We start from the raw sequence: 26432 nt of genomic DNA on the forward strand, positions 1-26432 counted from the left end.
CTTGCGGTTTGCCCAGGGTCTCAAACCCAGTGGCACACTTGGAGCCGAGGCATGAGTGAATGTGTGTGAGTGTGTGTGTGCAAGTGTGTGGGGGGCAGATGAAGGGTCTTCTGTCCCCCCTCCCACCACTGTGGGGCCACCCCCCCACACCCCCCACACCCCCCACCGGGAGCACAGGATGGAGACTATAGGTGAGTCTGACCTCCTGTCACTGTCTGGGGGGCCTGGTGGTAGAGCCATTTGGCCTGGGGTGTGGATGGCCCCCTCCAGCCCCCCGTTGGGTGGCCGGTTAGCTTCATCTTGTGTGCCTACTTCTGTCTCCAGGTGCCTGCTGCCTGGCCCACTGTGGCGGGGCAGCGGGAGGCCCCTGCAGGCTCAGTGGGGAAGCTCGTGGTCACCATGTCGTCGGCCTCGGCAGAAGGAGGGAGGAAAGCAGCGAGTGCCATGTGTTCACAGCCCTGTGTTCATTTCCACTGGGCCTGAGAGTTAGGGCTGCCAAGAGACACCCTAGAAATCCTCTGCCTAAGTCCCCCATCTGGAATCACATGCTCTGGGAGGATTCCTGAAACCTGGAATGTGCTCAGGCCTGATCCCTGCCCTCTACTCCCTCCTCCTGGGCAAACACCCCCCCAGCCCCTCCCCCATGTCCGGCCCCTGCACTGTGCCCCCCCGCCCCCCCCCCGCTCCCTCCAGGGTCCCGAGCTGAGTGAGAGGGTGGGGGGAGCCTCGTCGGGGGGGGGGGGGGGGGGGCAGAAGTGAGTTCCTTCAAGATCCTAACCAAAGCCCAATGTTAGAAGCCATTAGGAGGAGGGAGCAGGAAAAAGTGATTAGAAATGGGAAGAAGACAAGAGATTGGGGAAAGAGAAGAAGGAGGCGCAGAGATGGAGCTACAGAGAAGGAGATTGAACGAGGTGTTACAAAGTAGCGAAAGAGTGACCAGAGAGGGGGATGTGATGGACGGAGAACTAGGATGTGGGAGGGGAGGTGGCCAGAGACAAGGCAGGCACAGGGATGTTAAGGAGGCAGAGGAACAGGAGTTGTAGGGGGCCAGGTGCTGGGGGAGAAAGGAAGGGGAGGGCGATGGGGAATGGGAAGCCGCTGCCACCCATGGGAGCCACAAACCCCGTGCGCTGCTGGCGGGAAGCTTAGGACCTAGCTCCTGAGAGGCAGAGGCAGGGCCCAGGCAGCCATGCCCCACCCTGTTGGAAAGGAATAGCATCTAGGTGATTGCCCAGCAGGTTAGCACCACTGGAGTGGGTGAGTGGTAGAGACGGAGGAGGTTTCCTTTGGAGTGGTTGGACGGTGTTCCCTAGTCACCGTCCAGACCCAACCCCCTGCTGCCCTGACTAAGGGGCAGTGGGCAGTGCACCCAGGAGCTTGGGGTTAGGAGGAGACTGTTGGTGGGCTTGAAGGAACACCAGGGTACCTTAGGGAAGGGAAGGAGGCTGGAGTGGGTACCAAACCAAAGTCCTGTCCCTGAGGCTTCAGCAGAGGTGGGAACAGAGCAGGAAGGAGATGCTTCAGCCAGAGGCCCCAGGTGAGGCTGAAGCATCAGCAAGCCAGGACCCAGATGGCTCTCTGGGGCCAGGAAGTCATCACAGCGAGGATGTTTGTGGTTTGCTCTCACCCACACCTGGCCACTTGGTTTAAGCCTTTGGGAGGAGGCTGAAGCAGAGGAGATGGTCTGTTTGCAGCTGAGTCTCTTGGTCGCTGAAAGAGGCTGAGCTGTGTGAGCGGCCCACTGAGGCACTCCTCTCCTCGCCTGCCTGGGCCAGAAAGGCTTTCCTCTGCTGGATGCAGGACTCTCTCAGGAGAGGCCAAGGCAGCTCCAACCTCGAGGGGTTCCAGAGCGCCGCTTGCTCAAGTCCTTCCAGGTCTCAGGATGTGAGAACTTTCCTCTTTGGGGATCAGTACCATGGGTAGGTTCAAGATCTTTTTCAGGCCTGTTAGAGCCAAGAAGTTGGGAGCTTTTAGAGAAGGCTGTGTGTGGGGAAAACTTCCTGCCTGGCTGCCTGTTGAGGTTCCTGCTTGGGCACAGGGGATTCACCCTTCTGCAGCTCCCAGTGTGAACTGAGGGAAACCAAAAAACCCTCTCTTTGGAGAAGCTGGGATCTTCCTGGCACGAGAAACTTCCGCAGGCCCCTGCCTGGCTCAGGGCTAGCCTTCAGGTGGGACTGGAGTTTCCTGAGAAGGGAACAAGGGAGCCACAGTCCTCCCGAGCTCTGACCAGCAGAGGGCCCGTGCTATGTGTCATTAGGATAGCTTGGTGTTGTCTACACTCCATTAGTAAGTTCCGTCTGAATGTGTCCTCGCTGTTCATCGTCCAATTTGGTAACATTGATTTTGGTCCTGACCCCTTCTGCTGCTGCTGGATTTGAGCTTCAGTGCAGGTGGAATGATGTTCAAATAAAGACACACTTTATATATCACCCATGCTAGCTTCTCCTTCTCTGAGTTGGCCCCCAGGGGATTAGGAGGGGTGAGATTCAGCCTGACCCTTTGTACCAGGTATAGCCGTCTATTAACAGACCTTACATGAAGGTGGCCAGACCACGACTGACACAGAACTCCACACCATCTTCACTCCTGGCTTTCATCCTCAAGGACACCTCATGGCCTTGTTTGGACTTGTCACTTTGGCCCATATTTCATTTTAAGGAGACTTCCTGAGATCCCACAGGACTGAGTCACACCACACACCTAACTGGAATGTAGTCTGTTAACAATTAAAACTGGAGTTGTTTCCAGGAGAGAGAATAGCTGGCCATCTCTGCCAGCTCCTGATTGCATGGACTGGAACACAAGGCTCCACCCTTTCCTCTTGAGTGGCTGCGGGCAAGTCCTTTCACCTCTAAATCCACACTGAGTAAATAGGGATGATGAGAGCGCTCTCAGGGAACTTGGAACAAATGAGGGAATGCCTGTGAATTGCGTTGCAGTCTTACACATAGTAACATGCCCCAGATGGCAGCTCTATTGACTACAATTTTTGCATTTGGGAATTCAGCCTTCATTCAACACATTTGGAGCACACAGTATCTGCTTAGAACTTAAGAAAATGGGAGCCTCTGTTTTAATGGTCTGGTTGGGGATATTAACATGTAACAATAATGTGAAATCTGCCTGGTGCAGGGTACTGTGGGTACAGGGATACCTTACGTGGGTTTAGGCGGGGTGGGTAGAGCAGGGGATGGATGGTTTTACTGTAGAATGGACAGGAGGTAGGCAGGCAGGGGCCGGGAAAGCCATTCATGAAGGAAGGCAGCTGGGGGGAAAAGGCTGAGATGAGAAACAGAATTGAACCTGTGGAGAAGAGCAATTTAATAATGCTGAACTGTAAAGTGTGAGGTAGGGAGGGTCAGATTCATCTGGAAAGATCAGCAAAGGCCAGATGATGACAAAGCTCTGAGACTGTTTACAGCAGTTCAGACCTAAGAGCAACAGGGAAGGATTTTAAGCAGAAAAAGGACACAATTAGATATGCATTTCAGGTAGATCCCTTTTCTCACTGTATTATGGGGGCTGAGTTAGTTGGGGACAATTTAGTAAAAAGGAAAGCAGAAGTCTGGCCTGAAGCAAGGTGGTGGCAGTGGTTTTGAGAAGTAAAAGAATGTAACCTTTAGGAATCTGAGTTATACTTACTGATGGGTGATGGTGGTGGTGGTGGTGGTAAGGGATTAAGAGGCATTGAGGAGGAGAGTTAAATTTTTTGAAGGGGAAAATTGCCAGTACAGCAAGGGACGAGATAATCAATTTGAGACATACATGTGGGACATCCTGATGGACTGTCCAGTAGTCAGCTGACTTACATGGCTTTGGGCCATAAACATGAACATGCAGGCAACAGATGACAGGTGAAGCACAGAATGAGCTTATTCAGGGTGACTGTGTCATGTGAAGAGAGAACGGAGTTGCAAAATGCTGGGAAACACTAACGCATAATGGTCAGAGGAATGGATGCCAGAAAGAGTCAGAGCTCTGATGAGAATGGTGAGAATGTGGTGTTAGGGAAACCAAGGATTCAGAATTCAAGGGGACGTTCAACTGGTCAGATGGAGTGAAGAGGTCCAGACTTGGGGACTTAAAAACGGGTCCCCCAGATTTGGGAACAAGGAGTCCACTGTCGGATTTGGTAAAAGCATGTTCAGAGAAGTGAGGGTAGAATCGAATTGAGGTCTGTTCAGGGAGAGAAAGGCAGGTGACTGAGTGAGCATCACTGGAGAAGTGTGTATAAAAAGGGGACATCAGTGGAATTTTTCCAGGAACTATGAAGTATAGTGAGCCAGCAGTGGACAAGGATCAGCATGTAATCTGGAGGAGACTATGGAATTTCTTTTTAATATGGGACAGTTCTGAGTGTTTATAGGTCATAGCTGTTAAGAGTTTAAAGACAGAGAGGATGACTAATGGTAGAGAGGAACCCTCTTTTGTGGGGTAAAGTACAGGGTTTAAGTACAAGGTTTAGGGAGCTCTTGCTGGCAACCTGCTCCAGGACTCTTGCTTGGGAATCCCATGGACAGAGGAGCCTGGCGGGCTACAATCCACAGGGTCACAAAGAGCCGGACATGACTGAAGCAGCTTACCATGCATGCACGCATGCGTGCCTGATGGCATCCAATTCTTCAGAGAAGCAGGAGGCAAGAAAGAGAAGGGAATGAGGAAGAATTATGAAACTTTAGAACAGTTGCTAATGGAATTGTCAAAGGATAAGAAAGGATCAATAAAAGGACTGACAGGTGACTGGATGTGTGGTGGCAGCAACAGATGGGAGGGCAGGCACAGAAGGTAGACTACAGACTGAAGCCAAGTGCAAGGTAAGGCAAGTCAGAGATCCACCAACAGATCAAGGCTGGGTATGGGAAACGGACAGACCGCAGTGGGGCAGACGGATGCAGAAAATGGAGAAATGAAAGCACTGACGTTTACACAAAAGCAGCTGGAAGGTTAGGAGACTGTAGCTAATCAGAAGGTGGGTATTTGACCTGAATAGTCTGAGTAATTCTTGAAAAAGATTTTGAGACGCGAGGTACCCTGGCTAGGATGTCCACCCAAATGGTGACAACGATGGCAGAAATGGAGGGGCAGGAAACAAGCCAAGAATCAAAGAATCAGAGTTTGGATGGTGAAGACCACAGCAGGAAGAGGGTTGAAAGCACAATAAACAGTGCGTGAGCAGCAGAGGAAATACAGATTTTAATAGAAGGTACAAGATGTATTTTGTCTGGAAACACTTAGGGAGAGCCTCCATGAGATAGGAGGAGGAGAAAGGAGCAGCCTCCACGTCAAAGGTTGCAAAGGAGAAGGTGTCCTGAGGAGAAGACCATATTCAGTTAAGGTCAAGAGACAATATGGAGGAGGTAAGGGTTTGTCTATCATAGAAAACAGCACTGCAGAAAAGACTAAAGAGAAGCGTGGGACAGAGAGAGACAGAAGGATGGGAGGCTGTAAAAGCAGAAGCACTGGGCAGCCAGGTGGCATGGAGAGCTGTCATCATGGGAAGTGACTAAGGAGCGTGAAGCCTGTGGAACTTGCCAGACTCCAAGTTTACAACAGAGCTCTAGTTTAAAACCCTTTCAAATCTCCTGAGGCAGGACAGGGCAGGGCTGGTGATGTCATATGCTGGCACCCATGCAGATCTGGAGGTGCTGGAAAGCTCACCTAGGTACTGAAATTCAACCTGAGTGGTTGGAGGCTTCTTCAGATTCATTTACCTATTCAACAAAACATGTGTCGAATGCCTGTTCTAGTCAGGTACTGCTCTAGGCTCTAGAAATAACGCAAATAAGTCAGACAGAGGCCCTGGGCTCAAATGACCTTTGCAGGGCTGTTGGCCTGTTCATTATGGCTATTTAAGATTCTGTTCCTTGTTTTGTTAGACATTGCAGTATAAAGCAAACATACAGGTAGATGAACTATTACACTTAATCTTCTAACCATAACCAAAGAGAATCTTGCTAACCACCCCAGAAGCCTTTCAAGTGCTCCCAAACACTATCCCCTTCTTTAAGAGTAACCACTGCCTGGAGTTTTAGTATAATCACTTCCCAACTTTTTAACTTCTTCATCCAAGAGAGCGTCTTCAAACAAAATGGTTTAGTTTTGACTATTCTTTGGATATGTCTTCACCACTTGGTTTCTTTTTATCCCTCCTTGCAATTTGTTGAAGAAACTGGACCATTTGTTATGTAGAGTTCTATAGCTGGGATTTTGCTGGCTCTATTCTTGCGGTTCAGTTAAACGAGTTTCCTCTGTTCTCTATATTTCCGGCAAACTGGATCTGGATGCTTATTCACGTTCAAGTGTGTGTTTGCACATTTTAATGACTGCTTCATAGTTGTTTTCTTCATCAAGAGATACTGTCTAATTGCTTTTGTGTAATTAGGGGTTGAAAAATAGTGATGCTCCAATTCTGTCATCCTCTTATTTGTGGGAAAGGTTCTATAAAGAGAAACATCATTTTCGACCTAGCCTATACAGTTGTATGGGAAAGGCAAGAATGGTGAACTCTTTCATTTTCTAGTTTTCAGAGAGAGTTGCTTTCCTAATATTCTCCCAACATGAACAATTATTTGTGTTTTGTTACCATTATGAACTCATAGATTTAAACATATTTGATTCTGACACATTTATCATAATTAATGCTCAAAATGTTGTATTATTGGTCAGCAGAAGCCTCTAAGTTGGTTCAACCTAATCGTAAATCATCTTTGATAGTGTCATTGCTCCCTTGATGGGTTTCCCTGGTAGCTCAGCTGGTAAAGAATCTACCTGCAATGCAGGAGACCCCGGTTCTATTCCTGGGTCGGGAAGATCCACTGGCGAAGGATATTCTTCTCCAGTATTCTTGGGCTTCCCTGGTGGCTCAGCTGATAAAGAATCCGCCTGCAATGCAGGAGACCTGGATTTGATCCCTGGATTGGGAAGATGCCCTGGAGAAGGGACCATTTACCCACTCCAGTTTTCTAGCCTGGAGAACTCCATGGACTGTATAGTCCATTGGGTTGTAAAGAGTGGGACATGACTGAGTGACTTTCACTTTCACTCTGATATGACAAGATGTTCCAGGGTGCTCCTGTATGTTTCCTCCCTCAGACTAAAATCTGCTATTTCTCTAAGAAGCCTTTTCCAGTTGACAGAGTTAAGACAGACACATATATATGTAGATATGGGATCTATCAATCTAATCTATCTGTGACAAAATACGTCGAGTTAATACTGATACAAGGAAGGTTTTGGCCTAACATCTGTAACTTTTTTTACCTCTAAGTGAACCCTGGTTCTCACGACTGGATTCATCTCACATTAAAGCCATCAGATATGATACCACCAATGTAACTACCATTACAAGAATATGTAAAACCATATTCTTTCCTGTTTATTTCTTTGTAGTTGCACTGTACTTACATTCTTAGGTCACACAAACCAGCTCATGTTGCAGTCTCACCTTACATTCTGCATTCATTCTTAGTTCTAACTGCATATAATTAACTATCAGACTTTCTGCTGATGTTTCTCAAGACAGTTTGGTCACCTCAATCAGCTGTTTCTAACAGACTGCTATGAAAGAGAATTAACAGGAATAAAGCTCCCCATGTTCTTGCATGTGGATGACAGTTTGCTGCTATAACATAGTTGGTATGAAACTTTTGGTTCATAGTCTGAGTATTTTAAATGTATCATTCTCTCTCGCCATAAAGTGTTGCTGTCAGGAAGCCTGATAGAGCTTAACATTCTTTCATTAGAAATAACTTTGTTAAGGAGGGTTGGATATCCACCAAGGTTTTCATTTTTGCTTCTTCCTCTCTTTGAACTCCAACAATTTTAGGATGTTCTGATATTGGGTTTGAATCCTGGGTTGAATTTACAAGGTATGTAATATATTCTTTCAATTTGTAGCTTGAAATATTTCAGGAAAAGTTTTCTCAAATTATAACTTTTGGTATTGGTTTGCCTGTCTTTGGAAACATCTATTTTACATGTCCTTCCCCGCCCCCCCACACCCCCGGTCTTTGTCACTTAAGGAAAAAAAGAGACTTTTTTTTAGAGCAATTTTAAGTTTACAACAAAAATTAGAAGGTAGAGATTTCCCATGTTCTCTCTGCCCCACATATGCACAGACATCCCCATTATCCACAGCCCCCATCAAATGGGACATGTTACAATTGATGGACTTACACGGACACACCATTTTCACCCAAAGTCCATAGTTTACAATTAGAGTTTACCTTCTGTGGATTTGGGCAAATGTAAAATTACATGTATCTCTCATTACAGTATTATACAAAATAGTTTCACCACCGTAAAAATACTGTGTTCTGCCCACTCATCCTCCTGTCCCTTCAAGTGCTGATTTTGTTACCATTTCTACAATTCTGCATTATCACTGGACTCACCCAGTATGTAGCCTTTCCGGACTGGTTTTCTTTCTCTACTAGTAATACATATTAAACGTTTCTCCATTTTTTTATGGCTTGATAATTTGTTTCATTTTAGTGCTGAGTAATAATCCACTTCTCAGAAATACCAGTTTATTTACCCATTCACCTACTGAAGGGCAACTTGGTTGCTTCCAAGACTTGACAATTATCAATAAAGCTGCTATAAACATCTAGGCGCAGGCTTTTGTGTGGACATACATTTTCACCTTCATAGGTAAACACGACTGCTGCACTGTGCGGTAGAGTACAGCATGTGTATACTTTAAAGTGGTTGCATCCGTTTGCCCTCCCGCTGGCAGTGAATGAGACTTCCTGTTGCTTTACACCCTCACCGACAGGTGGCAGTGTCACTGTTTTGGATTTTGGTCATTCTAATAGTAACGACCTCACACTGTTGTTCCAATCTGCAGTTTCCTAGTGGCATGTGCTGTTGAACATCTTTCCACATGCTCCTTGGCCATTTGTACATTAAGTGTCTGTTCAAGGTCTTTTGCCCATTTAAAAATAAGGCTGTTTTCTTTATGATAAGAAAGCATTCTCCAGGTAACCCCGAATGGAGTTTTATTTGAACTGAAGAGCTCTAGTAGGCTATATACCTACTGGTGGGTAACAATACCACTGGACCTGAAAATGCATCCACATCTTGAAGTAAGAGTCTTTAAAAACCAACATGCCTGACTGACTTCCTAAGCCCTTGCAGTAAATTAAACACTACACCTTCCCTCACCACCATTTCTGTTTTCCAAGTTTCTCCAGGTAACAATTTTTCTCAACTTATACTTCATGACCTCAACTTTGTCTACTGGATCTTCTAATTAGGAAAATCCATTTATTTCTCAAAAAAGTGCTATTCCTTCTCACTTCCCTTCTGTCAATTTCTCAAAGAGTTAAGCACAACCTGTATGCAAAACTCTATAAACATAGTAAAATCTTGACCATAAAGAAGCTAGAGTCATATTAGTTGACATAAAAAGTTTATTTAAGTGAAATATAGCTAGAAGTGTAGGCTGGACCTACAATGTGAAGGCTATGTAGATTTGCTGTCATACTGTCCTCAACTTCTAATTTAAAAAACAAAAAAACCTGAGGTTATCATCAATATATTAGTTTCTTGTATATAACAATGTATGTATACATTATGAAATGATCATCACAATGTCTAATCAACATCCATCATCACAGCTACAAAATTGTTTTCTTGTGATGAGAACTTTTGATCTACTCCTTTAGTAACTGGCAAATACAGTATTATTAACTATAGTCATCACACTGTAGTTACATCCCCTAAGACTGATTTAATAAAGTCTAAGATTGACCTTTTTATCGCCTTCACCCATTTTACCTACTCCTATCCTCAACCTCTGGCAACCAACTACCAATCTGTTCTCTGTATTCATGACTTCATTTTAAGATTACCCATATAAAGTGAGACCATATGGTATCTGGTTTTATTTCACTTAGCATAATGCTGTCAAGGAACATCTGTGTTGTTGCAAATGGCAAGATTTCATTTTTTGCTTATGGCTGTCCTTGTCAATATACATTTTATTCATCCACTAAGCGACACATAGGTTGTTTCTGTTTCTTGGCTACTGTAAATAATGCTGAAGTGAACTTGGGAGTGCAAATGTCTTTTTGGGTTACTGTTTTTGTTTTCTTCAGATAAATATCCACCAGTGGAATTGCTGGATTGTATGGTAGTTCTATTTTTAATTTTTTGAGGAACATCCATACTGGTTTCCATAAAGCCTGTACCAATTTACACCCCCACCAAAAGTGCACATAGGTTCACTTTTCTCCAGATCCTCACTAAAACTGATTTGTCTTTTTGATAACAGCCATGCTAATAGGTGTGAAGTGATACATTACTGTAGTTTTTGATTTGCATTTCCCTGGTGCTTAGTAATGTGAAGCATCTTTTATGTACCATCTGTATGTCTTATTTGGAAAAATGTATTTACAGATCTTCTGGTCATTTTTTAATTTCAACTTTTAATGTTTGAGTTATGATTTGCAAATATCTTCTCCCATTCATGTTGTCCATGATTTCCTTTCTCTTGCTTGTGCAGTCTTTTTAGTCTGATGAGGTCTCGTTTACTCTGGCTTTTGTTGCTTTTGCTTGTGGTGTCAAATCTGAAAAACCATCACCAAGTCCAATGGCAAGGAGCATACTGCCTTAGGTTTCCTTCGAGGAGTTTTATCGTTTCAGTTCTTACATTTGCGTCTTTAATCCATTATGAGTTAATTTTTGAACATGGTGTAAGATAGCTATCCCATTTTATTCTTTTACATGTGGCTGTCCTGTTTTCTCACTTAATGAAGAGACTCTTTTCCCTATTTATTCTGGGCTCTTCTGTCATAAATTAATGAATCATACGTGCACAGGTTTATTTTGGGGTTCTCTGTCCTATTCCATTCATCTGTGTGTTTGTTTTTATGCCAGTACCACACTGCTGTAATCACCATACCTTTGTAGTATAGTCTGAAATCAGGAACCATGAAACTGGCCTCCAGCTTTGTTCTTTCTTGAAATTGCTTTGGCTATTCAGGGTATTCTGTGGTTCCATACGTATTTTAGGATTGTCTATTTCTGTGAAAAATGCCACTGGAATTTTGGTCAGGATTATACTGGATCTGAAGATTAATTACTTACTGTTGAGTTTTAACAGCTTTTTGTATGTTGGCTAACAGTCCTTTAATTAGAGGTATCTTCTCCAAGTATTTTCTCCCAGTATGTGGCTTTTCTTCTCTTGACAGTCTTTTGCAGAACAGATGTTAATTTTAATCAAGTTCAGCTTATCAGTTACTTGTTTCAAGGATGGTGGTATTGGTGTTATGCTTTATAGATTGTTACCATCTAGGTTTGTTTAACAGTTTCCCTTTTTATGTTTAGGTCTGTGATCCATTTTGAGTTAATTTTTGTGAAGTGTGTAAGGTTTGAGTCTAGATTCACTTTTCTTGCATATGGATGTCCAGTTGTTCAAGCCTCATTAGTTGAAGCCTGTCTTTTCTCTATTTTATTGCCCTTGCTGGTCAAGTATTTGTGTGGGTTTGTTTCTGGGTGCTATATTCTGTTCCACTGATCTATTTGTCTATTCTTATTTCAATGCCAGACTGTCTTGATCAGCTTTATATTAAAGCCTGGCTGACTTCATTCGTCCCTTTTAGCACTGTGTTTGCTATTCTGGGCCTTTTTCTTCTGCTTATGAATTTCAGAATCATTCTGATGATATCCTGAAAATAATCAGCTGGGAAACTGATTAGGATTACAGATCTAAAGATCAAGTTGAGATCTTTCATCCTGACATTGAGTCTTCCCATTCACGGCCATGGAATATTTTTTTTAGTTCTTTCGCCAAGAGTTTTGTAGGTTTTACCCATATAGGTTTTTAGGTCTTTTATTAGATGTCTGCTTATTTCATTTTTGGGGTTCAGATATAAATGTTGTGTTTTAACTTTCAAATTCCAGTTGTTTGTTGTTGACATATAGGGAAGCAATTTACATTTGTTATTAACCTCATTCCCTGCAACCTTGCTATAAACACTATTAGCTGCATGGAGTTTCTTTTTCTGTGAGCAGTCATTTCTTTCTAAGATATTTATTGTCTTCTGTGAACGGTTATTTCTTCCTTACCAACCTCTATACTGTATTTCCTTTTCCTGTCATTCTGCACTAGTATGCACTGTCTGTGCGGGTGTTATTCTGCTCCTTTATTGTGAATGTTTGGAATCTGACTTTGCTACTGTTACCCACCTTTAATGGGTCAATAAAGGGAGGAATTATCCCCCTCTCCCTGCCCCGCTAGTTTCAAGGTTCTACAGCACGTATTTTGTGTGTGCAAAATACTAAAATATGGACTTTGCAAACAACAGCTGATGAAATCCAGTGGATCAATTTATGGCCAACTGTTTCTCTCAGGAGTTAAAAACAAAGTAAAGCTATTTAACACTTTAGAGACAATCCTAGTCTTACTCATTCCAAATACTTCATTTAACGTCATCCTTCACCCCTGCAAAATTCTGTTTAGAATTTTCTTGGGCCCAGACTGCAACAGCACCTTCAGACTTAACCACACACCCTCTGTACACACTGCAAACCCATCCTAGGTTGACTGTTGCTCTCACACGGCCTTGCTGAACTTCCAAGTGAGTGTTCATGTGGAGTTCTGAGACGTAGGAGACGTGCACTGCTTCCTCTGGAAAAGAACATGGTAACATGGAAGTCTTGTGCTCTCTGTGTTTTACAGCTGATGGGGGCGTTTAGGCTTCCTATAATATGAAGTTGTCCAAGGTTCTGTTTTGCTATCATGACTGCCCTGTGTGCTTTTCTGGAGTACTTGAGAAATGTTCAAAACTATTATCTTCCCAGAGTTAAGTTTTGAGTGTAGGAGCAGGGAACGGCATCTCCTTCAGGAGCTATGCTTATCTCCAAGCCTTTACTGATCTCCTTTACTGATCTTCAGCACAGGAACCTTTCTGTTTCAGCCTCATAGCAGGTTACAAAGGCTGTTCCAGCTCTGGTTGATGAACGGATGGTTGGTGTAGTTTTGAAGTAAATACAGTCCATTTGGACAATAGTGCACTTTTTTCTTCAGGGTGAGCTCTGTCAAACAGAGAACCCTGTACCATAAAAACGATTCCTCAGAGCTAAAAAGGCCGGACTGTTATTTTTAAGGCAAGAAAGGGTCAGTTAAGTTAAATGATTTTTAGTTCGTTTCAAAGCATCTTTATTTGTCTCCTGGGTAAACTGCAAAATTTCCAAGACTGTCAGTTTGAAACTATCATTTGGATGAGAGAAATCTTAGACACATTGTATCCTCTGAAACTTATAAAAAAAAAATCACAGAAGGAGAATAATATACCTACCTTATACATTTTAAGGATCAATGAGATAGCAAATGACTTAAGTGGAAGAGCCTGGTTAACTATGAAGTTGTATACAACGTGGACGTGCTTATTTCTTTACCACAGTTCAGATTCTAACATCTGTATCACACCGAGAGCAAAGCACCCAGGAATGGAGCAGGTGGCTGTCTGACCTTCACATTCCCAGCACCGTATATACAGTTTAGCACACAGCAACTCTGTAGCACAGGATTCCTGCCTGCCGTGTTTTGGGCTGTGCTGGGTCTTTGTTGCGGCACGCGGGCTCTTCACTGCAGCGTGCTGGCTTCTCTAGTGGTAGTGTGTGGGCTCTCCAGTTGACCACAGCATGCTGGATCTTAGTTCCCCAACCAGGTACTGAACTTGGGTCCTCTGCACTGGAAGGTAGATTCTTACCCACTGGACCACCAGAGAAGTCCCCCTTATTGCCTGATCTTAGTCATAAAACGGTGAAGGAAGATCAATCTGTATTCCTGGCCCCATTATGGGCAACGCAACTCCGCCAAGAGCACACTCTCCTGAATGTGGGTCCATCTTGCTCCCTTTAAGGATAGCTTCAGGAAAACTAAGCAAGGCAGTGTCACAGAATCGGACAAAAGAGTTCTCAACTTATGATTATTATGGTTAAGAATTTTATTATCAAAATTATTACATCTCTTGTGAAAGTTCAAATGTTACAGCAAGGTGTAAACACTCCACTTGAGAAAGAAGTGATACTTCTTCCCTTCCAAGAGCCCCCCACCCCCCGCCCCCCCGAGGTCTGGTCTTGACAGCACCCTGCCCACACAGAGGGGCTGGGGTCTCTGCGCGTGCCAGGCAGGGTGAGGGCCGCCTGCCCGCTGGCCTCCCCCCCACGGCGCACGGCCGCGGGGAGAATGCAAACCCCAGCCCAATGGAGAGACATTTACATACGTTTTATATAATATACAAAGAAACCAGCATCCCAGGCAACATGATTTCCACTCCCAACGCTCTCCCAGACTGATGGGTTTGTGGGGGAAACAACATAAAGAAAAGTATTCTGCTGACTTTTCAGCATTAAAAAAAATCTCCCCTCATTTGAGCAAACACCTGATTTGAATTTTGAAAAAGTGAAATTCTGTAACAGTCACACACAAAGAGAGAAGACTGTGCATATGGTAGTTGGAGGAGAGGGCACAAAGAAGGGGGTGCAAGAGGCTGAGGGGAAAAAGGAGAAAACAAACTGGAGGGGAGGAAGGAGGGAGACTCACAGTATTATCTTGTCCAAAAGAAAGAAGTAAGGTCCACTGCAGCACCAGGGATTACACCTGTCAGATATTTGCTACCCCTACCATGGTTATAACTGAATACAAAAATTAGATAAATAAAAACACGCCGGATATTACAGTAAACAGTGAAAGAAATAAGCTGGCAACCGTATGGAATTTAAAAAGATTGTGTACCCCGCCTGGCCGGCTCCAGGGCGCCTCCAGGGGCGTACAACAGGCACAATGCACTGAGGGGAGAAGCCAGTCTGCGCTCATCTCTCATCCAGAACAGCTGTCATCAGGCGTGTGGGCGGCCTCACAGCACTCTCACCTGGGCCACTCTCAAATAAGCATCTCCCAAAGAAACGTGGGACATGCCCACACACAATCACAGTCCTGTCGGTGCCATTCCACAATCAAAGCTTTCCACTCTTACCCTGCAGTCATGAGTGCATGCTCTCCAGTCATGGAGGCGGTCCTACTCAGGGGATCGGCAACTCCTGATTAACTGGGAGTAGAAAAAATAAAATTCAAAGAACTCCCAAGCTACTTGGGACTCTTCCTAATCAAATGCATTGCCAATGGCTGGTAAGTAGCAATGCAATTGGCCCATCTCTCTTTTCTTTGCCTACTTACTTCATGGGTTACTGAGCTGTGAAATAGCTTGGGGAAGCGGAGTGGGTTGGTACCAGCTGGGGGCTCAGACAATCTACTAGGATAACCTGCTTCTGAATAATCAAGAACTGACCACGAGTACTTCTTCAGAGATCCAGGAACCCCTCAGAGCACACACCAAGCTTCACTATCCCTGCCTCTTGGTGTTTTTAAGACAAAGGTAAGGAATATTCTCAGTGAACACATCTTGGCCAGATACCTGCTTTTGGAATGGTTGTTTTATATACCCACCTTTTTTCTTAAGTGCATAAAACCCTAACACTACTCAGATGGCTTGGGGCTTTGAGATTGGCTCTTTTCACCTCTTTTTTTCCTTTGAAAACCTTTTTCTTTTTTGGATTTAAAAAGATGTCCTCACTGCACAAGTGACTACAGGCTACAGGCAAGGATGGGAGATGGAGGCTTCAACACAACTCATTGCACTTAGAATCGTTACTAACCGAAACACCATTTGCTTGTCAACAATGTACCCTTAACAGCAGGGAGAAACTTCTTTATAGTCTCTGCTTCAGACAAGATTTACATCTTTCTCCAAGGCCAGAGCCAGTTGTGACCACAAGTCTTGTTTCTTGTCGACCAGACCCAATCCTCTGGCACCTTGTACCCCCTTCCCCAGCAATATGCTCGGCCTAGGTTCCAGAGGCAGCTGGAAGGAAGCAGCTATGGGCTCATTCAAGTTCTGTTTGCCCAAATCCAGAAGCCCTAGGAAAGTCCTGTCTGAGTCTTGACCCCCGACCCCTGCAGTGGCTGGAGTCGGTACTGGTGCACACCCCCACTCCCTCGATGTGGGTAGTGCTGTGAATTGGAAACCGCAGATACCCTGGAGGCCTGGTAGGCAGCTGACTGCCCAGCACTGGGCAGACTGATAGTCCGGAAGTCTGATGACAATGACGACCTAGAGTTCTGAGGAAAGGAGGTGGAACTCAGAGTTCCTGTGCTGGACTGGGAAACCGAGTCTGAGGTCGGAGAGTCTGAGGGGCCCTGTGGGGTAGGGCTAGCAGCACTAGAAGGGCAGCTCCTCCTTGGAAGACTGCTGCCGGTGCTGTTTCCAGAATGTGGCTGGCTGCTATAATACCCTGGTGTCCCCGTAAATGGGGCCAATGAGTCTGTGGACACAGGGTGGGCGGGGCTGGAATAGGACGTGGAAGAGAGGGAGGATTCTGAAGAACCATGAGAAGGGGGGTTCCCAGGTCTCAGTGCAGTAGTTCGATAACTGTATCCCGGAGACTGGGTGGGATGTCCTCTAAAGGGGGAGGAACTCTGTTGAAGGAGGCTTTGTGATTCTGTCCGTGGACTATCACACTGCAGGAGCTAGAAAGAGTTGGGAGGAAAAGCATAAGGAGGTGAAAAAGTCCCTATTTAAGCCTTTGAGGCTTGTGAATATTTAAAAGACCCTACTTTTTCTTCTTCTTCTTCTTCTTAAACATTTGTTCTTTTTAGGATACCAGAGACAGTAAAATGGCTGTCTTTGGTCACTTCAATTTTCTGGTATGATTTATTACCTGAAGGTGAGCCGATGATGACTTATTTCCAAGGCTGCTGAAACTATATGCAAAGACAACATCTCAACTGCAAAGGACGGCCAGGATCACAAAACATTTGGAACCCAGAACACACTCCTATGCCCAGAGATGAGCACTTTCTTGCCTCACCTGGTAGCTGTATCTGGAAGGGCTGTAAACGGCCGCTCCTTTAGAGAGTGCTGAGCTCAATGTCTCTGGGCCTTCACCATCCGCAGGGTCTGGAAGATAATACAAAATCAACTCACTTTCTGAGAATGGATGAGAGAGAGCCATTATTCATTCAAGTCACCAATGCCAGCACCAACCCATGCTGCTCTCTGATAAATCAGGTGAGTGCAGCATGCCAGAAGGGCAAAATGAGTGCTTAATTATGGGCTGTTTTAAATGCCTGATCTGATTTGTCTCCTTCTTTCTCTTCATCCTTCATCAAGGTGATTCCCAGGGCTTTGGAGAGATGAGTTACAGAAAGGTATCCTTTGGGAAAAAAGAGCAGACAGAGAGCAAGCAATGCTAGACCTTAAGAATGCTACAGCCCAAGAAAATGAAAGCAAGACTGAGCTGGAACTTTGCATGTAAGGGAGCCCAGCCTCATTAAGAAATGGACTCACCTCAGCCCAGCATTTGGTGTGAACTGTGTGGAGCCTGGCTCATGTGTCCCTGAACCTGGCTGGCAGAAGAAGGCCATCGGCTCACCTGAGTCTTTCTCTGTGATGTTACTCTCCCACGTGGGGGAAGGCTCTCCTTTTTGGGCCACCCTCACACTGCTTCGGAGGACCTTGGGGATGCTCCCTCCTTCTCGGAGTCGTTCTACCGATGTGGGAACCATCCTGTGAAGGCAAAAGGGTGTACACTTATGCCACAGGCCTTGAGAGTTAAGAGTATGGAACAAACAAGGCTCTGACAAATAGCTATACAATGTTTCTTAAAACATCCTCTTTTAAAACACTATTTTCTTCAGGACCAATTTAAAACAAAGTATTTTCTCTGCCTCAGACTATGTCAGGCACCTAAGAATAAACACTTTAAGAAAAAACAACCAAGGAGAAGGGGGATTTAGAGGTGTCTACTGCTTTTAACCTCCATCTTTAAATGTTATTTTTCTCTTCTGTGAAGTCATGTGACTGGCACGTAGTAGTAATGTTTCACAGATGAATGAACATTACTCGTTTGAGCCATGTCTCTTCTTTCCCAGAACTCATTTCTTCAGTTCACTTTCCCTAGAATACCTCATTCTTTATTTCACTCATTTGATACTTAGTACCTGACATTAGTATTATCTAATTATTTGTTGTCTCTCTTAAACTAGACAAATCCTTTCAGGAGTGTGTCCCAACTCTCTATATATGCTAGCCATGTGGAGCTGAGACACCTGATGTTAATTTCAGTGGAACTGAGCTCATCTCCTGACTTACCTTGCACATGAAATGAGAAAAGAGAAGAGGCAGTGTTAGTGCCCAGTGAATAAAATAACTCCTCTGTGTCCATAACTATATGCCGTCCAACAGTGTTCTGCAGGCTCAGTGGCAATTGTTTGCTTCTGTCAAGCTCGGGGATTGTGACTGATACTATTAAATCAGCCGAATATGGCACATGGTACTGCTGGCTGGCTTTCTCAAGTGTTTCCATACATCTTAGGTAAAGAGTCTAGGCATTTATTTCCCTCCTGAATTTAATCACCAGAGCATCAAACTTAAACTTACCACCTACTGCTGATACTCTCTTGAGGTCTGCAGTGAGACGAAGTGCCTCTGGAATCTGAGGGGCTTACCGCCTCCAGATGAGACATAGAGGAATGAGACGGGGAGAATTTTTTGTGAGGGGAAGATGGGGTTCGGGCTGAGGATCCCTGCACACCATGGGCACCAGTGTCAGAAAGTGAGTTACTGCCGCCTTGCCCAGCTCCTGCAGACTTGCTTTTGCTCTGTGTGGAGTCACCTCCCCCACCAGCAGAATTTTCCTTGGCTTCTTGTTTCCGTTTGCGGTACTCCAGCAGGGATACCTAGGAAGGAAAAAAGAAACAGGACTCCAGCTAGACATCATTTGTGGATCACTAGCAACGGGGAAAGAACATGGAACCCTAGGAAACTGCCAGCAGGCCAGGCAAACAAAGCAGGCACCAACCGGTGACTTTTTCCAGGTGTGAGAGAGACCTGAGCACAGCTACGTATTTACATCAGTGGGACACTGGTAAGAAAAAGAGAATACACCAGGAGATGACATTTCTGAAAAATGGCATTTACCAATAGACGTCAATCTTTATTCTGCCTTCAGAAAAACCTGTGAGATCACAGTTCCATGTAACAGAAGTGTGCTATCACAGTTATTTGCAACAACGGTAGCACCAGGAAAGGTGGGGTACTTCCCTGGTGGTCCAGTGGGAAAGATGCTGCGCTTCCAAGGCAGGGGCACAGGTTCAGCCTGGTTGGGGAACTAAGATACCAAATGCTGCGTGGCATGGCCAGAAACAAACAAAATTACATGAAAAGGGAAGGGGAAGAACTAGGAGTTTGTGCAGTTTGAGAAAGTCTCTTCCTCAGTCCCCAGAAATCAGTATTGTTGTGCCAGCTCTAGAAAACCTGCACCGGGAAACTTCTCCCCAACTTGCCATTTCTCTGCCTTGCTCTTTCCTGACTGCACACCAAAAGCCCTCTTCCCTGCCCCACCTGGGACATCCCCTTTTGGCTGTTACAGCACACTGTGCTCACACTGGCTTTTGACCTAACATGGTGTCTCGTATAAACTGTTGTGTTCTGCAAGGGCAGAGAACAAATTTATTTGGCTTTTTGTCTTTAATGTACAGCACAGAACTTGCCTGATAGCAGGTGCTCAACAATATTTCTGAAATAACAGATCATGATTTCAATCATTTTTGCACATAATAAATGAAACCAGAAATCCAAAGACTTGTTACCATTTTTGTTCCTGCTAGTCAATACTGTTCATGCAACAGTAATCTTTTTTCAAAAAAATGTTTTATTTTATATTGGAGTATAGCTGATTAACAATGCTGTGACAGTTTCAGGTGCACAAAAGAGTGACTCAGCCATACATACACATGTATCCATTCTCCCCCAAATCCCCCCACATCCAGGCTGCCACATTACATTGAGCAGTGTTCCCTGTGCTATACAGTCGGACCTTGTTGGTTATCCATGTTAAATACAGCAGTGCGGACTTGTCGATCCCAGCCTCTCTAACTGTCCCCCTTCCCCTGCAGCAACCCTAAGTTTGTTCTCTAAATCTGTGAGTCTCATGCAACAGTATTCTAAACCTAATGCTAAGTTTTTTTTGGTGGGGGGTGGGGGCAGGGTGGCCGTGCCTCCTGGCATGCTGGATCTTAGTTTCCCGACTGGGAACCCAACCCAAGCCCCCTGCAGTGGAAGCTCAGTATCTTAACCACTAGACTGCCAAGGAAGTCCCCCTAATGCTATTTTATTACAAATTATCTGCCAGTGTTTCCTCCTTTTAATCACTTAGGGCTCTCAATTTTCTGTTCAAATATAAAATATAACAAAAATACAAAGTAAGACAATTTTGTGTATGCAATTTATATACACAATCATGGAAACGAGTTAGTGTAAGAATTCTGGTAATGTATTTCTTTGCAATGCAAAGATAAAAAGCCACCGGCCTACATGTGAACAAGAGTACCATAGATACTTTGCAATTATGTGAGACTGTCACACACAGAGGACATTTAAGCATCTCTAGATTGACCAGTAATGGAAGTTGATTGGAAAGCTCAAAATACTCCTGTGCATTTCCAAATAAACCTAGTTGAAAATCACTGACATAAAATGCAGATTTTTGGCTTCATAATTTCTAGAACAGGCATCACCCACAAGTCAAGCCCCAAACCAGATTTCTGGGACCTGGCCCTGCCCATCTCTCTTCTCCTTACTTCTCACCTGCTACCACAGCAACATTCAACTGCAATCACATCACATCCCTGCTGCCCACTCAATGGAGTGTCACAGCTACTTGTTCTGCTTTGTTCTGTAGCATCTTCATCCCCTCAATATGTTGACTGATTGATTACTTACTATTTGAGATCAGCCAAATCAGTGACCTGTCACCTTTCATGCTATTCCTCGCAAACTTGGCTATGAACCTCTTGTTTGTCCTCAAGCACCCTCCACTATCCAACTTGGCCAGGTTTCCTCTATTAAGTTGTTCTTTTTTCTCATCATTAATATAATTATCTGCTAAGCTCAGTCTCACTTGCTATAAGCTCCATTAGGGCGACATCAAAGTGGCGATACAGCATGGTGGCAGTAAGAGCATACAATCTGGAATCAGGCAGACCTGGGGAGTGTCCTAGCTCATCCATATACTATCTGTGTGACCACTGGCAAGTTATGCAACTGGTCTTAAGTTCCATCATTTGTAAAATAGGAAATTACCCATCTTATAGGACTATTGTGAAGCTAAATGCATAAGAAGAGCCTAATGGTGCCCAGAACATGAAAAGTAGCATAAAACATGTAAAGTAGCATTATTCTTTTGCATTGCTTTATCCTTTCAATTGCCTAGCCAACTGCATGACACATACATGAGAAGCATTTAAATTTGCTTAATATTTACAACACTCATCAAATTGTATTAATATAGTCTTTCACTGAACATGCCAAGAGACTGTGTCTTACTTACCTTCATTTTCCTCACACTGAGAACAGTGCTAAAAATATAGTGGTAACTCAGTGACTACTTAACTTATTCAGTTAATGTTCTTCAAAAGGGTCTACAAAATGTGAAACACTTACCTTTTTCCTCTGTGGTGGGTTCTGGGGGGCAGATGGGACTCCTTCACAAGTCCTTTCGCCACCAGGTGACATCGATCCACGAGAGAGGTCTTTCAGAAAACCATGTTCATATCTGCTGGGAAACCCTTCTGCAGGGGAACAATAGCCCCCATCCAAATGTAAAGGCTTTCTATCCCCTACCAGGGGAGACCCTCGATACAATCCATCTGCTCGAGGCATAGCGTTCAGTGGGGAGTAGGCATACATCAAGTTAAACTCTGTCCGAAATGTCTGGTCTGAGTTTCTCACAAGAGTCTGATGTCCATCTCCACTCCTGCTTGTAAAACCAGTCTCAGAGGTGGGTCCAACAGAGGGATGAGGAGCCAGGTCAGAATGACCTGAGTTGATCAGGGAAGGTCTGTCAGCACAGCTGTTAGTGTTGGAGTCAAGGTAGCCTACTTTTGTCAAGTCCAGGTCTTTTCGGTGACAAAGCTGAAAGAATAAAAATCAACGGAGACATGGGGTAGGGGAGAAAGGAAAAAGTCAAAGGGCAGAAAAGAAGGGAAATGAGGGGGCACAGGTGAATAAGGAGAGGTAAGAGGGACGAAAGTAGAATAGAGAAAGCCATTAACATCTGTAAAGGTCCCATGTAGCACCAGTGTACACATGCCAGATTACCAAAGAATCCTGGCCTTTCCCAAATTGATTTAAAGTCTTTGGATGAGAATACTGGGAAAGTCAGAATTAGATAATTGGCCAAATGTGACTATTTTGCCTGCTTAGCCTTTCATCAGGTTTGCTGAGTCACCTTGCACTACAATCAGGGACTGGCAGTATAATCAGGGATTTACCTGAGCCCCATGGAGCCACAGAGATGAGAATGGTGTCTTAAGATAACTGGCTTCTGGTGTTATTCATTTCTAAACTAATATTGATGGAAGGTGGGAGGAGGGGAAAAGGTGAAAAAGGGTAGAAAGTACACGAAAAGTCAAGTATTTAAGTTATTGGTTCAGGGAAGGAGAATGGTATTAGTTGAAGACATCAACCAACCAGTTCTTCACTCACTTTCACTATTAAGTATGTGTGTTTCTCATAAACTTTCTGGTCACTCAATTCTTTCTGCATCCTCTAATGTATGTCAACATACCACAAGACCACTAATGTTCATCACTGCAGAGCATCTGAAATGCTGAAACGTACCAAAAATAAACCCATCTACTTGGTCATCGTTACCTCCTAACATCAAAGATTTTCTGTCACTATGTCCACTATAGCTAACTCTCTAGAAAGAACAGAATCAGAAACCCAGATAATACAACATTGTCAGCCTCCAAATTATTCTAACTTAGAGTCTTTAGCAACTGAGGAGAGAGAGCTTTATGTTCCTCACAAAATAAGACTAAAAAGTACCAGTCAGAAAACCTCTAGGTACACTAGAATACAATCTTTAGTTTCACACTGATCTATAAAATCCTACCAATTCAGAATTTGGTCACCTGTCACTGAGTTTAGCACTAACGTTTTACCGGAAGGGTGTGGGAATAAAAGTCCTTAATTTCCGAAAGTTTATGAGAGACTGTAACTTTGTTTTCACCAGGAGTAAGGCTCCATGTGGATTCATGGAGTTATCACTGCTCCCTTTGTTGAAATCTTGTAACAAGTTAAGGAACTCTAGCACTAACATGTGAATTTAACATCTCCACAGCAGGAAGATGCTATTCTAAGAGGTACCACCTGTACAGCACCTATTTCCCCAACCACTGTAGAATGGATGCCTGAGTCACAGAAGCCACAGGCTGATTTAAGCTGAGAGGTATGACTCTGCCTTCCTAAAGATGCTTTATCTATCAACCAAAGCTCAAAACATCCAGTTAAACAGAGCTGTCAGATTAACTCTGGAATAAAGCATAAATCACTGCCTAACTTTTAAAATATAAGCTGCTCCTTCATCAAGTCCAAGATAATAAATATCAAAAGACAGCTCCTAAAAAAAAAGGAAAAAAAAAAAAAAAAGACAGCTCCTACCAACTGTTGATTTAACCTTCCTTACTTAACAAACACACTTTGTTAGACTTTAACAAGGTTCCCACATTTTCAGCTCCTTTAAACTTGACTTCTAGATTCTATCCTACTTTAAAAGAACTCTTCAGCCATACCCACCGCCCTCCCCTCAAAAACAACAAAAACGAACCCCACCATACACACACACACACACACACACACACACCTACTTCATTTTCCTCCATCTACATTGAGAATTCTGAGTAACCACAGTCACAAATGGGAAGATTCATTCACCTTACAGTGTGACCAATCGGCCACCCTCCAGCCCATCACCCCATTCACTCGGATCCCCCAAGCCCTCCCCACACACGCAGGAACACACTCATGCCCACTCACTCACAGCCTCCAAGTGTGATTGAGATGGTGTGATAACTACCTCGGGTGACAGGGACTCGGGCCTATTCGCAGGGGAACTCTCAGGGGAGGATATGTTCTAGAGGAGGGAAAAGCATCTTGTTATTCATCTACTCAAAGAAGCAAAACAAAACAAACAAAAAATAAAGCAAAAGCAAGCATAGATGGTTAGCCACAAATTTGGGGGGTGAGGTGGGGGTGGGGCAGGGAGAGGGATAAGAATGCACAAGGGAAATGCTTAAATGCAGAATCATCTCAATGGACAGAATGACTTGTTAAAATGCTTCCTGGTGTCTCTGAAAGCATTTAAGGATAAACTGGTTATGTTTCATGCTATAAGTAAACATCTCAAGCGGATAACAAGAGTTATTAAATTGGTGAGATTTTATACTGTTACATTATGTCTTTCTATGTTAGATGAGAATTTAGTAACCTGTAGTATTTGTTATTGATAGGCATTCTACTACTCATCCCTCATGCTTCAGGGCACCTTTTCTCTTTACCCCACACCCTCTTCTGAACGTCACATTTCCTCTTTCTCTTGTGTGACTCAGGCCTGCCATATTTACCCAGGGGAATTGCTTAGCATGCAGGGGGCTGTCAGGGCTAGGGAGATGGCCAGTTCCTCCTAAATGACAGCTGCAGGAGTTATGACCGATGGCTCCTCCAGCTCACAGGCTAGATGGTTCGTAACATAATCCACTGTACTTTGAGGAACAGAGAGAAAAGGATTAAAAAAAAAAAAACAACAGCAGATGTGTACACTTCAAGCCTCTGGTCCTGAACAAGGGCTTATCCTTAGGACTTTTGCCTGAAGCAGCACTCCTGAGTGAAACAGTAACTGGGCAGTGGGTTCGGATAGGAAGATGTGGAGGGAAAAAGCAGGGAAAGCAGGGAATGATGGTGGCAGCTGTGACAAGGAAAGAGGAGGGTTTCTAACGCAGCCTCTGGATAGCTGTGGCCTGGGTGGCTGAACAATTCTGTGGCAGAGGAAATGAGGCTGCTTCAGCAGGGCTACTGGCTGTTAATAATTTCATTTGGTGGGGTGCTGTATGTGTGGGCTGGATAATGGGGTATGGCTCTCGAGGCAGGAAGGGAAAGGTTATTTTGGTGGAAAGAAGGGGTTCATTAAGCTTGCCCTCCCAATGCTGCTTACTCTTTTTTTGATGTTTCCCTCTCATGATCTTATTTTTTTATTACATGTCTTTTCAACCCATCCCCTTAGCATTTCTCACTTTTCTTCTGGAAGGTTCTTTATTTTTCCTTTTAGAAATATTCTTTCCCCAATAAACTGATCTTACTTGTGCCATTTCTCTGCTATTTGTGTGTCACAGTCTTAGGTGAAAATAAGGCTCCCTACTTCCCTATACTAGAATATAGGAAAGTGTATGGCAGTTAAAATGGTGATAAAGATGGCCAGGATGACGAAATCTGGTTTTTTTTTTTTTGAATCGATGAAACAGGCCAAATTTTCTTAGTTAAATCATGAGACTAAAATAGTGAAAATATACACTGAACTTTTTGAAGGGATGAGTTATTTAATATATTATAATATTTTCTTTTTTTCCTGGTGTTCTAACATCATGCTTAGACTATGCATCACTAAAATGATCTTTGATTGAAAAAAAAAAAAAAAAAAGCCCTTATATTTGCATAGTGTTTCATAGTTATCCAAAACGCTACAAGGGGTAGGATATACACTGAGTGCTAAACCTGTCTGTTCTAGAAGGCAACTCCCCTTCTAATTTTACCTTTAATTATAATAAACTATGAAATTCTATTCTTACAATCTACTGCCTGACAGGGAGAATGTCCTCTCATGAAATTTTACCATCAAACTTCAGCTGCTAAATGAAAAGTCAACTGCAATTAGATCCAAGTAAACTTAGTAAGGCCCATATTGGATGTTTTACTATCTGGCTTAAAAGAATGTCACAGGGAATATGGTAAAGGATAACTTCCCTTGGGCTTCCCTGGTGGCTCAGAGGTTAAAGCATCTGCCTGCAACGCAGGAGACCTGGGTTCAGAAATCCCTGGGTCGGGAAGATCCCCTGGAGAAGGAAATGGCAACCCACTCTAGTGTTCTTGCCTGGAGAATCCCTAGAAATCAAACGTGACCAGGAAGGTTTTTTATCCCCCCTCTCAGAAAAAGGTTTGCTCCAAAAGTAAGTTAACATAGTTTAGGCACAGAATATAGCTTCCTCTTATTTTCAAGGTTGCTAGCTACCTTTCTGAGTTAGCTATTTAAACGTTCAGGTCTTTTTAACTCCCATCCTCTTTTAAAAACTGAATAGGCAGGATGACACTGATTAGAACATTCACCTTTATCAAACAAGACATCTGGAGAAGTCCAAGCTGTGTTTAGTCATCAAAACAAATTTTTCTGAGAAGGAACAGTGTCTGTTTAATTAGAAGTCAAAGCAACATGCAGGAGTTTTTTTTTTTATGCATTCACATGGATTCTATTCAATAAACCTACTATCACTCAAACCTGAACACTAACGCAATTCAGAATTGACTTTT

The 26432-nt window shown here is 43.8% G+C and overlaps 1 protein-coding gene across 16 annotated transcripts in view; it reads right to left on the minus strand.

Moving 5' to 3' along the window:
• Positions 1–13937: 13937 nt before the first annotated feature.
• Positions 13938–26432, minus strand: part of SETD5 (SET domain containing 5) — a 78542-nt gene continuing 66047 nt past the window's right edge. For 11 of the 16 annotated variants that reach the window (XM_061128023.1, XM_061128028.1, XM_061128020.1 and 8 more), the window contains 6 exons: positions 23932–23988; positions 21513–21983; positions 18450–18748; positions 17443–17576; positions 16879–16967; positions 13938–16537 (listed from right to left, as the gene is read on the minus strand). In XM_061128023.1, coding sequence (XP_060984006.1) covers positions 15929–16537; positions 16879–16967; positions 17443–17576; positions 18450–18748; positions 21513–21983; positions 23932–23988 — 1659 coding nt within the window. In that variant the 3' untranslated portion in view covers positions 13938–15928. The remainder of the gene's footprint in view (positions 16538–16878; positions 16968–17442; positions 17577–18449; positions 18749–21512; positions 21984–23931; positions 23989–26432) is intronic. The other 5 variants (XM_061128025.1, XM_061128029.1, XM_061128031.1 and 2 more) reach the window with 1 other exon arrangement.

This window comes from Dama dama, chromosome 24 (assembly GCF_033118175.1).
Source record: "Dama dama isolate Ldn47 chromosome 24, ASM3311817v1, whole genome shotgun sequence".
In the NCBI taxonomy this organism is placed as follows: domain Eukaryota; kingdom Metazoa; phylum Chordata; class Mammalia; order Artiodactyla; family Cervidae; genus Dama; species Dama dama.